At 40.4% G+C, this 13,882-nt stretch overlaps 1 protein-coding gene across 3 annotated transcripts in view; it reads left to right on the forward strand.

The window, feature by feature from the left end:
* The window catches only part of LOC133631567 (rap guanine nucleotide exchange factor 4-like), a 115,579-nt gene extending 101,697 nt beyond the window's left edge, over positions 1 to 13,882 (forward strand). For all 3 annotated transcript variants that reach the window (XM_062023901.1, XM_062023902.1, XM_062023903.1), the window contains 10 exons: positions 1,867 to 2,013; positions 2,100 to 2,197; positions 2,615 to 2,740; positions 2,831 to 3,009; positions 3,098 to 3,188; positions 3,251 to 3,301; positions 3,361 to 3,448; positions 3,602 to 3,666; positions 13,056 to 13,110; positions 13,185 to 13,882. In XM_062023901.1, coding sequence (XP_061879885.1) covers positions 1,867 to 2,013; positions 2,100 to 2,197; positions 2,615 to 2,740; positions 2,831 to 3,009; positions 3,098 to 3,188; positions 3,251 to 3,301; positions 3,361 to 3,448; positions 3,602 to 3,666; positions 13,056 to 13,110; positions 13,185 to 13,312 — 1,028 coding nt within the window. In that variant the 3' untranslated portion in view covers positions 13,313 to 13,882. The remainder of the gene's footprint in view (positions 1 to 1,866; positions 2,014 to 2,099; positions 2,198 to 2,614; positions 2,741 to 2,830; positions 3,010 to 3,097; positions 3,189 to 3,250; positions 3,302 to 3,360; positions 3,449 to 3,601; positions 3,667 to 13,055; positions 13,111 to 13,184) is intronic.

The following is a 13,882-nucleotide window of genomic DNA, read 5'->3' on the forward strand; positions in this document are numbered from 1 at the left end:
ATATATATATATATATTAGGGGTGTAACGGTACACAAAAATTTTGGTTCGGTACGTACCTCGGTTTAGAGGTCACGGTTCGGTTCATTTTTGGTACAGTAAGAAAACAATAAAATATAAATTTTTTGGTTATTTACCAAATTTGTAAACAATGGCTTTATCGTTTTAACATTGGGAACACTATAATAATTCTGCCCACGTGAATCAACATTACACTGCCTCAAGTTGTTGCTCAGATTAAATAAAATGACAAAACTTTTCTTCTGCATATAAAAAGTGCAACATTAAACAGTTTCAAGTCAACTCATCATGCTTAATTTATTACAGCATTTGGGAAGCCTGTAGTTGATTTTTTTCACACACACACACACACACACACACCGCACAATGAGCTAACACACACACACACACACCGCAAAATGAGCTAACGTTACGCTAAAATCTAATTAGCCTTCACCTTAAGCCAGGACTGCGAGCGAGCTGAGCTGCAGTTTGTTTCTAGAAGGTCAACGGGCTCATAGTGATGTTACTAGTAGTTGACTGGGAGGTGTTTATTATCATTTGGGGAGAGTCCGCTGCCTGATGCTTACCTGCTAAACACCTATCTGCTCACCCCACCGCAGAAGCACTGACTACATGCGCTCTGAATACGCACTGCTGATTGGCTGTTACCGCTATGGTTGTAACCAATCAGATGGTTGTGTGGGTGGGACAATGTTGGGTGCCGTGTAGGAGACAGAGGCAGAAAGAAGAGCAACTTGTTAAGACTTTGGCTTAGGCGGCTACTTCATATGTTCGTGTGAAAACTCGTTCGGTACACCTCTGAACTGAACCGGAACCCCCGTACCGAAACGGTTCAATACACGTACCGTTACACCCCTAATATATATATATATACTGTATGTGTATGTATATATGTATATGTGTATGTATGTATATATATATATATATATATGTATGTATGTATGTATGTATGTATGTATGTATGTATGTATGGGATGAGAATCAGCACCTCCAAGTCCGAGTCCATGGTTCTCGCCCGGAAAAGGGTGGAGTGCCATCTCCGGGTTGCGGAGGAGACCCTGCCCCAAGTGGAGGAGTTCAAGTACCTCTGAGTCTTGTTCACGAGTGAGGGAAGAGTGGATCGTGAGATCGACAGGCGAATCGGTGCGGCGTCTTCAGTAATGCGGACGCTGTATCGATCCGTTGTGGTGAAGAAGGAGCTGAGCCGGAAGGCAAAGCTCTCAATTTACCGGTCGATCTACGTTCCCATCCTCACCTATGGTCATGAGCTTTGGGTTATGACCGAAAGGACAAGATCACGGGTACAAGCGGCCAAAATGAGTTTCCTCCGCTGGGTGGCGGGGCTCTCCCTTAGAGATAGGGTGAGAAGCTCTGCCACCCGGGGGGAACTCAAAGTAAAGCCGCTGCTCCTCCTCATGGAGAGGAGCCAGATGAGGTGGTTCGGGCATCTGGTCAGGATGCCACCCGAACGCCTCCCTAGGGAGGTGTTTAGGGCACGTCCGACCGGTAGGAGGCCACGGGGAAGACCCAGGACACGTTGGGAAGACTATGTTTCCGCGCTGGCCTGGGAACGCCTCGGGATCCCCCGGGAGGAGCTGGACGAAGTGGCTGGGGAGAGGGAAGTGTGGGTTTCCCTGCTTAGGCTGCTGCCCCCGCGACCGGATAAGCGGAAGAAGATGGATGGATGGATGGATGGATGGATGTATATATATATGTATATGTATATATGTGTATATATATACATATTTCGGCCCCCAAGTCAAAAGGTTTGGACACCCTGTGTTAAATGAATATATTTCTGCATGTGTACCTAATGTTGTGGCCAATGGGTGTTGTTGTGTAGTCCTGTTGAAGGTGTACTGCAGTGACCACACTTACACCACCATTCGAGTCACGGTGACAGCGACAGGCAGAGAAGTGATCAGTGCTGTGGCCGACAAACTGGGCTCCACCGAGGAGCTGGTGCTGGTCCACCTCAGCTCTGCTGGCGGTAAGGGAGAAGACTCCACGTGTTTGATGGCCATTTATCCCAGCAGTCTTTTGATAGAATATGAAAAAAAACCCTGTGTGTTCCAGAAAAAGTCATCCTGAAGCCGAATGATGTGTCAGTGTTTTCCACCCTGAGCATCAACGGACGATTATTTGCTTGTGCACGCGAACAACTCAGCAGTCTGGTAAGACTCAGAGAACGTTACTGCACAGATTCTAGCTTTAAAAGAATAATGTTGATCAATTTTGAATGACATTGTCAGAAAAATAATCATTAAAAAGCATATGAAATGTAGTCTTTGAATTGTGATGTATATGCCATTTATTATTTTGTTTAATTATAGTCATCTGTTTGTTTCAAACAAAAGATATATTTAATAATTGCATATCGAACTATTGGAGAGGACAGTAAGAGGAAAATGCAAAATATTGTAAATAGAACATATTATTGTTTCGGCTTTACCATTATAGAACGTGCACAATAAATGAGTTATTTTTTAAATATATTTTCCTAAATGATTTTTTTTCTTTCCAATTATTCAAATCATTAATCATAGAATATTAACTATACATTTGTTATGATTCTGTGGTTCATGTATCAGACTCCTCTTCCAGACCAGGAGGGCCCCACTGCAGGTTCTATGTCCACTTTTGAGTTGATGAGTTCCAAGGACCTGGCCTATCAAATGACGATGTTTGACTGGGAACTCTTCAGCTGTGTGCACGAGGTACTCACATACTGTACATCATGGAAGTGTTGAGGGCTACCTTCATGTCCCACACCTGCTTATGAATATCTACATACTCCCTTCACGCAGCATGAGCTCCTCTATCACACCTTTGGCCGCCATAACTTTAGAAGAACCACGGCCAACCTCGACCTGTTCCTGCGAAGGTTCAACCAGGTCCAGCTTTGGGTGGTCACAGAAGTGTGCCTGTGTGGACAGCTCAGTAAGAGGGTTCAGCTCCTCAAGAAGTTCATCAAGATCGCTGCACAGTAAGCATGACCACCATCTCCATATTGTCTTGCAAGCACAAACCTGCGTGCAAGAATGAAGAGCCCTAAAAACCTTCTTTGTTGGTAGTTGTCGTGAGTTCAAGAACCTGAATTCCTTCTTTGCCATCATCATGGGCATGAGCAACCCTGCTGTGAGCAGACTGAGTCAGACGTGGGAGGTAAACATCACTTCATATATCCACACAATCATTGAGTGATAAATCATGTCTCTCCCTGCTAGAAACTACCGACCAAGTTTAAGAAGTTCTACGCGGAGTTTGAGAGCATGATGGTGAGTTGCAGACTGGACGCAGAGAAACGTCCATGATGCTGGTATGTCTGTGTTTCCAGGACCCATCTAGGAACCATAGATCCTACCGACTTACTGTTACCAAGCTGGAACCCCCAATCATCCCGTTTATGCCCCTCCTCCTCAAAGGTAACATTATTTAATAGTTAGTTGCATTTCCATTTTTCTTCTCCTTTACTATGTTAGCAATCTGACCCCAGCCGTACCCTTTGCTGCCAACACAGACTTTGAGAGCACCTCTCCTTTCTAGCAATATTGTCATGCTGTTCAATTCTGTTGCAGATATGACTTTCACACATGAAGGAAACAAGACATTCATTGACAGCATGGTCAATTTTGAGAAAATGGTAAGTACACTGCAAAAAGTGAAATTTAAGTAAGATGAAATATCTCAAATAAGGGTGATATTTGATAAGATCATTCTTCTCACTAAGCAGATTTGATGTTAGAGTGTTTTACTTGTTTTAAGTGTTTTGGTCCTAAATGATCTCAGTAAGATATTACAGCTTGTTGCTGAGATGTGATGACCTATATTGAGTAAAACATGCTTGAAACTAGAACATCAACTGTTGCAAAGCTGTGTCATCAACACTCACAAGTATAAAACTACTTTTTTAAAGTCATCATTTCTTATTTCAAGCATGAAAAAAAAATCATGACTTTGACACAATTGTGTCTCATAATTAAAACAGATGACAGCCAAATGGACTTTGCTGTTTTATTTTCAATGAAACAATAGAACATGCATACTAGGGCTGGGCGATATGACTAAAAAATGTATCACGATATAAGTGTTTCATATCAGTCGATATCGATAATTATTGATAAAAAAACAAAAAACTATTCTAAATAAAGACCTGGGGCCGTACTTATCAAGCTTTTTAGAATTGCTCCTAAGAAGTCTGCTAAGAGTTGACTTAAGAGTAAATAAATTCTTCGCTGAAAGCTGCACTTAAAAGTTAGTTATCAAGCGTCTTACTCACACTTTCAGCGAAGTGTAGGACTGAATCTTAAGTGTCACACTCAGAGCTGAATTACGACATTATTATGTGCCGTAAACGGAATTTTAGGTGACGTCATTTCTGTGTCCATAGAAATGACCAATCACGGAAGGGAATCCGTTGTCTAAGAATAAAGAAATATCTTGGAAATATTTAAGTGGACAATGGGAGTGTATATTTTGACAATAAACTACAAAATAATACAAAACAAACTAGTCCCCGCCGGCTACCGCTCCCTCTCTTCTATCGCCCACACACTCACTGACGTCACTCACCTCACGGCCACACACATACGCTACTCATAACATTTTCTTTCCAATTCATTAATTAGGCAACTAATTTGAAACTGGTGTGGGTGGCTCTATATATACTAGCCCACTGCAGACACATGCAGAAATCAACAAGGAATTGAAAAGTATTAAATCTGTGACAAAAATAATATCCGCTCTGTCTAAACGATACCGTTTGATCAGCTGCTCGTCATCAAAAAAAACCAAACATTGTTCCGTTCCCTGAACGTTCGCGCACGTCTCTCTCGCCTCAGTGCCATCCCCTGCTGGCAACTCCTAACCACTTAAGACACCTCTGAAGGTCTCTTAAATATCGTGGAGAGTAGGAGTGATTCTTAGACTTAAGAACGTTGATAAAAAGCTTTTATTCTTAAGTTTGAGAGTAGGACTAAATTTCGCAAATTCTCAGGACTTAAGTGTAAAATGGCACTCTAAGAAGCTTGATAAGTACGGCCCCAGGAGAAAAAAGGCTGAATTTAAATACTTTTATTTTAAATATAACCTTTAACCTTTAGAACGAGGTCAGCATTATGAAAAACAGTCAAATAAATGAAAATACTGGTCGATGTGCAAATATTGACATTAAATAAATGCTTAATCCAACAAAATGTGCAAGGTATTGTAATTAAGAAATTAGTAGTGTACAACTCAGGCTTTAGAGCCATATTGGTAAAAATATATATGCAAATAAATAACAGTCACATTAAGCAAGCAGAAACAAACATGTCTTACAGAATATTGTAAACATCGGAATAAACTTGCGTCTGAACATCTGTGACAAAACAAACCTGTTACCCTTTTCAGTCATTTATGGAAAAATCAAACCAACTTCAGTATCTCCTTTTCCACGGATTCCCTGCACATTGTGTAAAGTTTAGGAATAGCTGTCTTGGAAAAGTGCTTTCGGCCAGGTAGAACATAACGGGGGTCGAGCACGTGTATGAGATTCTTGTACCCAGACTTCTCAGCTATGCTGAGCGCTAGCATGTCCTTCGCTAATTGATACACCACTGCAGTGGTTCTCAAACTTTTTTTGTCATGCCCCACTTTGGACAAGGGGGAGTTTTCAAGCCCCACCTGCCCCCATGGCCCCAACAGAACGCTAATGCCAAGCTTAATATTTTCAAATTTATCGAACATCAAGTAACATCAAGTTTTATACATTCAAACTAAATAACATTAAAAAAAATCAAGTTCAATAATAAATAAAATAACTGTGCAGCTGTGGTATAACTTGCATCAAGTTCAATATCAAATAAAATAACTTGCATCAATTCAATAATAAATAAAACAAAAGTGTTGTAACTTGCATCAAGTTCAATAATAAATCAAAAAAAGTGTTAAAACTTGCATCAAGTTCAATAATAAATCAAAAAAAGTGTTATAACTTGCATCAAGTTCAATAATAAATCAAATAAAAGTGTTATAACTTGCATCAAGTTCAATAATAAATCAAATAACTTGCATCAAGTTCAATAATAAATAAAACAAAAGTGTTATAACTTGCATCAAGTTCAATAATAAATAAAACAAAAGTGTTATAACTTGCATCAAGTTCAATAATAAATCAAAAAAAGGGTTATAACTTGCATCAAGTTAAATAATAAATCAAATAAAAGTGTTATAACTTGCATCAAGTTCAATAATAAATAAAACAAAAGTGTTTTAACTTGCATCAAGTTCAATAATAAATCAAAAAAAGTGTTATAACTTGCATCAAGTTCAATAATAAATCAAATAAAAGTGTTATAACTTGCATCAAGTTCAATAATAAATCAAATAACTTGCATCAAGTTCAATAATAAATGAAAATAAAAGTGCCACTTTGCAATCTTTGCCAAAAAAAGGAGGACAGGGCAAGTGAACATGAGTTTTACAGTACTCCAGCATTAGTGGCTGCAATGAGCCTGTTTTGCACTGCACAGCTTTTCAAATCGGGGTTGCAGGCTTGACACTGCCACTGTTAAAACCTCATTGAATTCGGGGCTGAGCTGCCTCGACGCGAGTGTTTCCCGGTGAATGACACATTGTGTCCAATGCGTATTTGGCGCAACCCTCTTTATTAGAGCCTGCAGCCCGTTTCTTGACTTTGCCATGCGCGCCATCAGAGCAAAAGCCCACACAGTTTTCCCATTTAAGGTCGTGTTCTTTGAGGAAACTGTCCATTATCTAGAACAGCTCATCAGCAGTGGCTCTATTTTTTATGTATTTGCAAAACAGCAAATCCTCGCACAGTGACTCGCCATTCACAAAGCTTCCGCTTAGCCCCGCCCCCATTAGTTACTGTTGCTGTCTGTCAAACTTTCGCTCCTACCTAGAAATGTAAAGCATACAGGAAAAATAAGTAATTTACATTTATCTATATAGCGGATTTCACAGACAGAATCACAAAGTGATTTCCAGTGTGTATAGAAAATGAAAGCATAGTAAAAAAAAAAATCAAAGAATATAATAATAAAAAAATAAAAAAAATCAAAGTGAAATTTCCTCCCGTTCCTCGGGCCCCACCTGTCATGTCTCTATTCCCCACCAGTGGGGCGCGCCCCACACTTTGAGAAACGCTGCACCACTGCATCCGTTATTTCTTTATAACGTTTTGAATTTTTGTCGTATGGCACTGCTGCCGAGTAATACTGTCTGCGGCAACAACAGACCACCATCGAGACGATGGTGGTCTGTTGTTGCCGCTTCGGTGCTGTTCCACTTGCACCGGCTGATGTAGATGGTTGTGGCTGTTTGATACTGCTGTACTCCAGCGGGTGAGAGCGGCTCAGGTGGTAAAATAAGTTTGTCGTGTTCCCATACTTGGTCGGGACGACGACCTTGCAAAGTTTGCAGACAGTATTACTCTGATTCGTATCGGATTTTAAAAAATCCAAAATACTGCCAAACCGTGACGTTTCCTTTTTTATTTACAATTTCCTCTCGTGCTGCCGCACTCATATTCCCGTTTCGTTTCACTCCTCGTCGTCAGCGAGCCATTGTTGCTTTTTTTTTTTTTTCTCCTGTTAGCATTTCCCAGAATGCCTTGCGGTTCAGGCTCGGCCGTGATAGGTCGAGAGGCCAAAGCCCTTCCTCTGCCTACATCCCCCAGAATGCCGTGCGGTTCCGGCTCCGCCTTTCTTCCTATTTTTTTCTAACAGAAGTCAGTGAAATTATCGAACGTTCTATCGACCCCATTTTCTATTGATATTGATCACATGTCTATCGCGATATATATTGTTATTGTTTTTTTGCCCAGCCCTAATACATACTCATATAGTAGTACACTTGTTATTAGTGAGAATATACTTATTTTAAGGTATTTTGGGTTCATTGAGGTTAGCTAATTTTACTTGTTTTGGAAAGTCTTGACAAGCCAAATTTTCTTGTTCTGTTGGCAGATAATTTTGCTTGGTTCAAATAAAATTTTTGTATTTTTGTTTCTTGTTTTTGAACACTGACTTTTTGCAGTGTGTACACCGTAGAGATGCACGGATAGGCAATTATTTCATCCGCATCACAAAAGTCGTCATCCATCCGCCATCCACCCGAACTAACATTTTATCAAAACCACAACCGCCCGCCACCCACCCGTTGTTATATATCTAATATAGACGATGCAAGGCAGAAAGGAGACTGAGCAGTTAGTATTCCAAAACCCACAATGCATCTCTGCCATGACCCGCCCCCGCCAAATTCTTATTGGTTGGCGTGTGTGACGATGGCTGCTCGATCGCTGTTTTCTGCTGCATATTTCACTACGTCCAGCTTGTAATCTGCAGTGTATGATTTCCTTTTCGGTGCCATTTTAGTTCAGTCTTTCTCAGTTTTTATAAGTTACCGCCAACGTTGATGTGGTCCATTTTAATAGCTCCGGCAGTAGCGTATAGCAGTTAGCATTCCAAAACCCACAATGCATCTCTGCTATGACCCGCCCCCGCCGAATTCTTATTGGTTGGCGTGTGTGTGACGATGGCTGCCATTTGCTTCGTCGCTGACGCGAATGAGATAAATAATATTATTTGATATTTTACAATAATGTGTTAATAATTTCACACATAAGTCGCTCCGGAGTATACGTCGCACCCATGGCCAAACCATGAAAAAAACTGCGAAAATACGGTATGTATTTTTTTTTTCTGAATTGGTTCAACTGCCACCCGCCCGAATCTATTTAAAATCAATTTTTTTCGTCATGCACCCGCCCGACCCGCGGATTATCCGCGGAGTCCGCAGTTGTGTCTGCAAACCGCGCATCTCTAGTACATATTATAGATTATATATACAGTATATTTTGTAATATATTTAAGACAAAAAGGTTGATTTAATCTAGTGTCCTAAAATGTTTTTTTTATTCCCAAAATCTTAATTAGGAATTATGTTGTGAATTTACGGTAATATTGTATTCAACCCGAATATAAGACAACACCTTGTGTTTGGAAAATGATTTTTTAAGACAAAACATGTCAAGTGTTAGATAGCTGTTGGAAAAAAGGATACAGTGGCACCTCAGTTCACAAACTTACTTGGTTGTTGAAGCAAGTTTCTCCAGAAGCAAGAATGTAAACATGAATATTGGGCCTTAAAAAAAGTCCATGGTTGGTACACTTACTACACAATATAAAGTGTATAAACAAACATGACAAGGGGTGATGGATCAACTTTCTTATAATATGTACCCTATTTTCCCAACTACAGAGCGCACCGGTTTATAAAATAACAAAATTATATTATATTACACGCACCAGACTATAAGCCGCAGATATATACTTTGTGAAGTTAATTATTTACACAAAAATATTTTGTAAATACTTATTTACATACCTTTAATGTTCCCAAACGGTGTCTGTAAAATTGCAGTAAAACGGCTGATCAAACAAAACAGAATTCATTGTCATGGACCCACTAGCTGCGCAAGCTAGCTCTCCAATCAGCTAAACGGACTCAATAACTCCACAATGACGTCTTGGTTAATTTACTGAGGATTTTTTATCGGTTAATACTAACACAGAGACTTGTAAAAGTGTTAGCATATTAGCTCATGCTAACAACGTTACCTTCATTACATAACGATAGCACTTACAAATATGCATGAAAACGCTCCCACAGACATCACACATGGGACCTTTTAGTATGTATAAATAGTACAAACCCCGTTTCCATATGAGTTGGGAAATTGTGTTAGATGTAATGTAAATATAAACGGAATACAATGATTTGCAAATCATTTTCAACCCATATTCAATTGAATGCACTTTAAACTCATAAACTTTATTTTATTTTTTTGCAAATAATAATTAACTTAGAATTTCATGGCTGCAACACGTGCCAAAGTAGTTGGGAAAGGGCATGTTCACCACTGTGTTACATGGCCTTTCCTTTTAACAACACTCAGTAAAGGTTTGGGAACTGAGGAGACACATTTTTGAAGCTTCTCAGGTGGAATTCTTTCCCATTCTTGCTTGATGTATAGCTTAAGTTGTTCAACAGTCCGGGGGTCTCCCTTGTGCTATTTTAGGCTTCATAATGCCAAACACATTTTCAATGGGAGACAGGTCTGGACTACAGGCAGGCCAGTCTAGTACCCGCACTCTTTTACTATGAAGCCACGTTGATGTAACACGTGGCTTGGCATTGTCTTGCTAAAATAAGCAGGGGCGTCCATGGTAACGTTGCTTGGATGGCAACATATGTTGCTCCAAAAGCTGTATGTACCTTTCAGCATTAATGGTGCCTTCACAGATGTGTAAGTTACCCATGTCTTGGGCACTAATACACCCCCATACCATCACACATGCTGCCTTTTATACTTTGCGCCTATAACAATTCGGATGGTTCTTTTCCTCTTTGGTCCGGAGGACACAACGTCCACAGTTTCCAAAAACAATTTGAAATGTGGACTCGTCAGACCACAGAACACTTTTCCACTTTGTATCAGTCCATCTTAGATGAGCTCAGGCCCAGCGAAGCGTTTCTGGGTGTTGTTGATAAACGGTTTTCGCCTTGCATTGGAGAGTTTTAACTTGCACTTACAGATGTAGCGACCAACTGTAGTTACTGACAGTGGGTTTCTGAAGTGTTGTTTCATGTGGTGATATCCTTTACACACTGATGTCCCTTGTTGATGCAGTACAGCCTGAGGGATGGAAGGTCACGGGCTTAGCTGCTTACGTGCAGTGATTTCTCCAGATTCTCTGAACCCTTTGATGATATTACGGAGCGTAGATGGTGAAATCCCTAAATTCCTTGCAATAGCTGCTTGAGAAAGGTTTTTCTTAAACTGTTCAACAATTTGCTCACGCATTTGTTGACAAAGTGGTGACCCTCGCCCCATCCTTGTTTGTGAATGACTGAGCATTTCATGAAATCTGCTTTTATATCCAATCATAGCACCCACCTGTTCCCAATTTGCCTGTTCACCTGTGGGATGTTCCAAATAAGTGTTTGATGAGCATTCCTCAACTTTATCAGTATTTATTGCCACCTTTCCCAACTTCTTTGTCACGTGTTGCTGGCATCAAATTCTAAAGTTAATGATTGTTTGCAAAAAACAAAATGTTTATCAGTTTGAACATCAAATATGTTGTCTTTGTAGCATATTCAACTGAATATGGGTTGAAAATGATTTGCAAATCATTGTATTCCGTTTATATTTACATCTAACACATTTTCCCAACTCATATGGAAACGGGGTTTGTAGAAACGCTGTGGACGGCTAGAAGACATGGCACTTCTACTTCTGGTTAAAAGGTCGAAATGGAAGGACACTGTAGCATCTGCAGTGAGTGAACTCGTCCAAAAGATGGTGCCATAGCACAAAAAATAACACACCTTAACAGTGTGTGTGTTTGTGTTTTTTTTTTAAACGATTGAATTATGGCCTTTAGCAAAGAAACATTTGCACCGTTTTATAAGCCGTAGGGTTCAAAAGGTAGGAAAAAGTAGAAATTTACAGTAAGTCAAAACAACTTTCTGACCTGTCCTCATTTTCTCCGCCCTGCCGACACGCACACACACTAGCACTAAAACTAGCTAAGCACTAGTTTGAAATCACACAATTCTTCATCTTTTAAAGCCAGGTCGCAACAGTGATTAAGAAATTAGCATCATGTTGTTTGCTAACTTATCCAACCGTTAAAAACACTCTTTTTCCGAGCGGGTCTCTTGTGCGGTCTCTCCCGGTGGCTGGTATGTGTGAGTGACAGGAGGAGAAGCTCTGGCTTGCTCTCTAGACCCCAGATATAGGAACATGTCATTTTGTTTAGAGATGTCCAATAATGACTTTTTTGCCGATATTCCGATATTGTCCAACTCTTAATTACCGATTCCGATATCAAGCAATACTGATATATACAGTGGTGGAATGAACACATTATTATGCCTAATTTTGTTGTGATGCCCCGCTGGATGCATTAAACAATGTAACAAGGTTTTCCAAAATAAGAGAACAACTTCATCTCCAGTTATGTAAAAAAGTGCCAACATGGCACTGCCATATTTATTATTGAAGTCACAAAGTGCATTCTTTTTTTTAACATGCCTCAAAACAGCAGCTTGGAATGTGGGACATGCTCTCCCTGAGATAATCCTGATACCCGCTACAACTATGGGAAATACTATACTTTGACTCTCACAAAGTGCATTATTCTTTATTTTTTTGAAACATGCCTCAAGACAACAGCTACAAAAACAATGAAGGCACACAGCTTCAGTCCAGAGTATACCAGAGTCATAAAGTAAACAATTACATAGTCCTCCTTTAGTGCAAGACTGCCTGGCATACTGTATAACAGGAAATTATAAACTGGGCTCACATCCATCTTCCGCTTGTATTCATGGTGTATCTGCTTATGATTCTTGAAGAGCTGGGAGATCAAATTGCTTGTATAAAGGAAGACGTCTTGGTTCCTCCTCGCATAACCAACTTTTTGCAGTCATTGCAAATTGCCAGTTTTTTATCCGTCAGACACACTTTAAAATAATCCCAAACCATAGACATGGTGTCGTTAGTCAGTCACCGAGCGAGCTGGCTTGTTAGCCACGGCTACAGCACCGGCAACAACACACTCTTGTTGTTGTTATGCTGCGCTCGGGGCGGTTTGATGAGGTCATCAAGCGTCGCCAGTAAACCTCTCATGCTGCAGTCGTCAACTCCTGTGTTGTGTGTGGGAGAGGGGAGGGGTGAGAGGGGAGGGGCTGCTGACTGGGAGACGCAATTGCTCTGTACTGCTCCCTACGGCCGTGTTTTACCGGATATGTACCGCTCCGTACGGACGCGTTTTAAAAAGTCATTCATTTTACTTTTTGAAACCGATACCGATAATTTCCGATATTACATTTTAAGCATTTATCGGACGATAATATATATATATATATATTATCGGACATCTCTAATTTTGTTGATAGGAAAAAGAAAGGAGAGTATATGTTGAGTGATGTAACCTCAGGTGTTTTCTTCATCAGCGCATTATAGCCAACACCATTCGACAAGTGAGGCACTGTAGAAGCCAGCCTTTCAGTAAGTCCAGACATATTTCTGTAAAATAACTTCATACCGCACTCGCAGCAATTGTCCTCTTGTCGCTGCGTTAGATCCTGACATCTGCCAACCCAACAAGAACCAGGCAGAGGTCAGAGGTTACGTCAGGAAGCTGTGTGTGATCGACAACCAGAGGGCGCTGACTCAGCTCTCCTACAGGCTGGAGCCTCGCCGGACTTGAGATTTCACCACCCTCGCCAGCTGATGGACGCTAAGTAGCAACACACACTGAAAAGGATGCTAAAGGCCTCTTCCTGTCGCCCTCGGAATGAGTAGTAGTTGTTTGTGTTCTGGGAACTGTTAGTTCAGAGTGTAGAACTTGAATCAATATCCTGCATGACTTCATCTTCTAAACTGTGGATTTCTATCAGTCACACAAGAACTAATCTCTCATAGACTGGATGACACACAATTATTGACTAATTAAGAGACGCTTCAAACTTCATGACCAAGTATTTTTAGTTGAAACCTGATTGGACGACTCTGAGTGTCCAAGCGATGTTGCTTAGAGCTGTTCTGAGGTCAGTTCTTGCTTTGGGAAAAGACGCATATCATTTGCAGTGTCTGTGTTTTTTTATTTGTATTTATTTGTACATTTGGGTGCGTTAGTGACAACTGTCAGTCAGTTTTGATTTGCTCTCAGGAGCTTTGGATGTGGTGGTGTGTACCGAGAACTTAAGGCTTGCTTCTGTCACAAGAAGACGCTCTGTGTGCTCTACATGTTGACAATAAAGAAGAGGATTGTTTAACA

Source organism: Entelurus aequoreus, linkage group LG16 (genome assembly GCF_033978785.1).
Source record: "Entelurus aequoreus isolate RoL-2023_Sb linkage group LG16, RoL_Eaeq_v1.1, whole genome shotgun sequence".
Lineage (NCBI taxonomy): Eukaryota > Metazoa > Chordata > Actinopteri > Syngnathiformes > Syngnathidae > Entelurus > Entelurus aequoreus.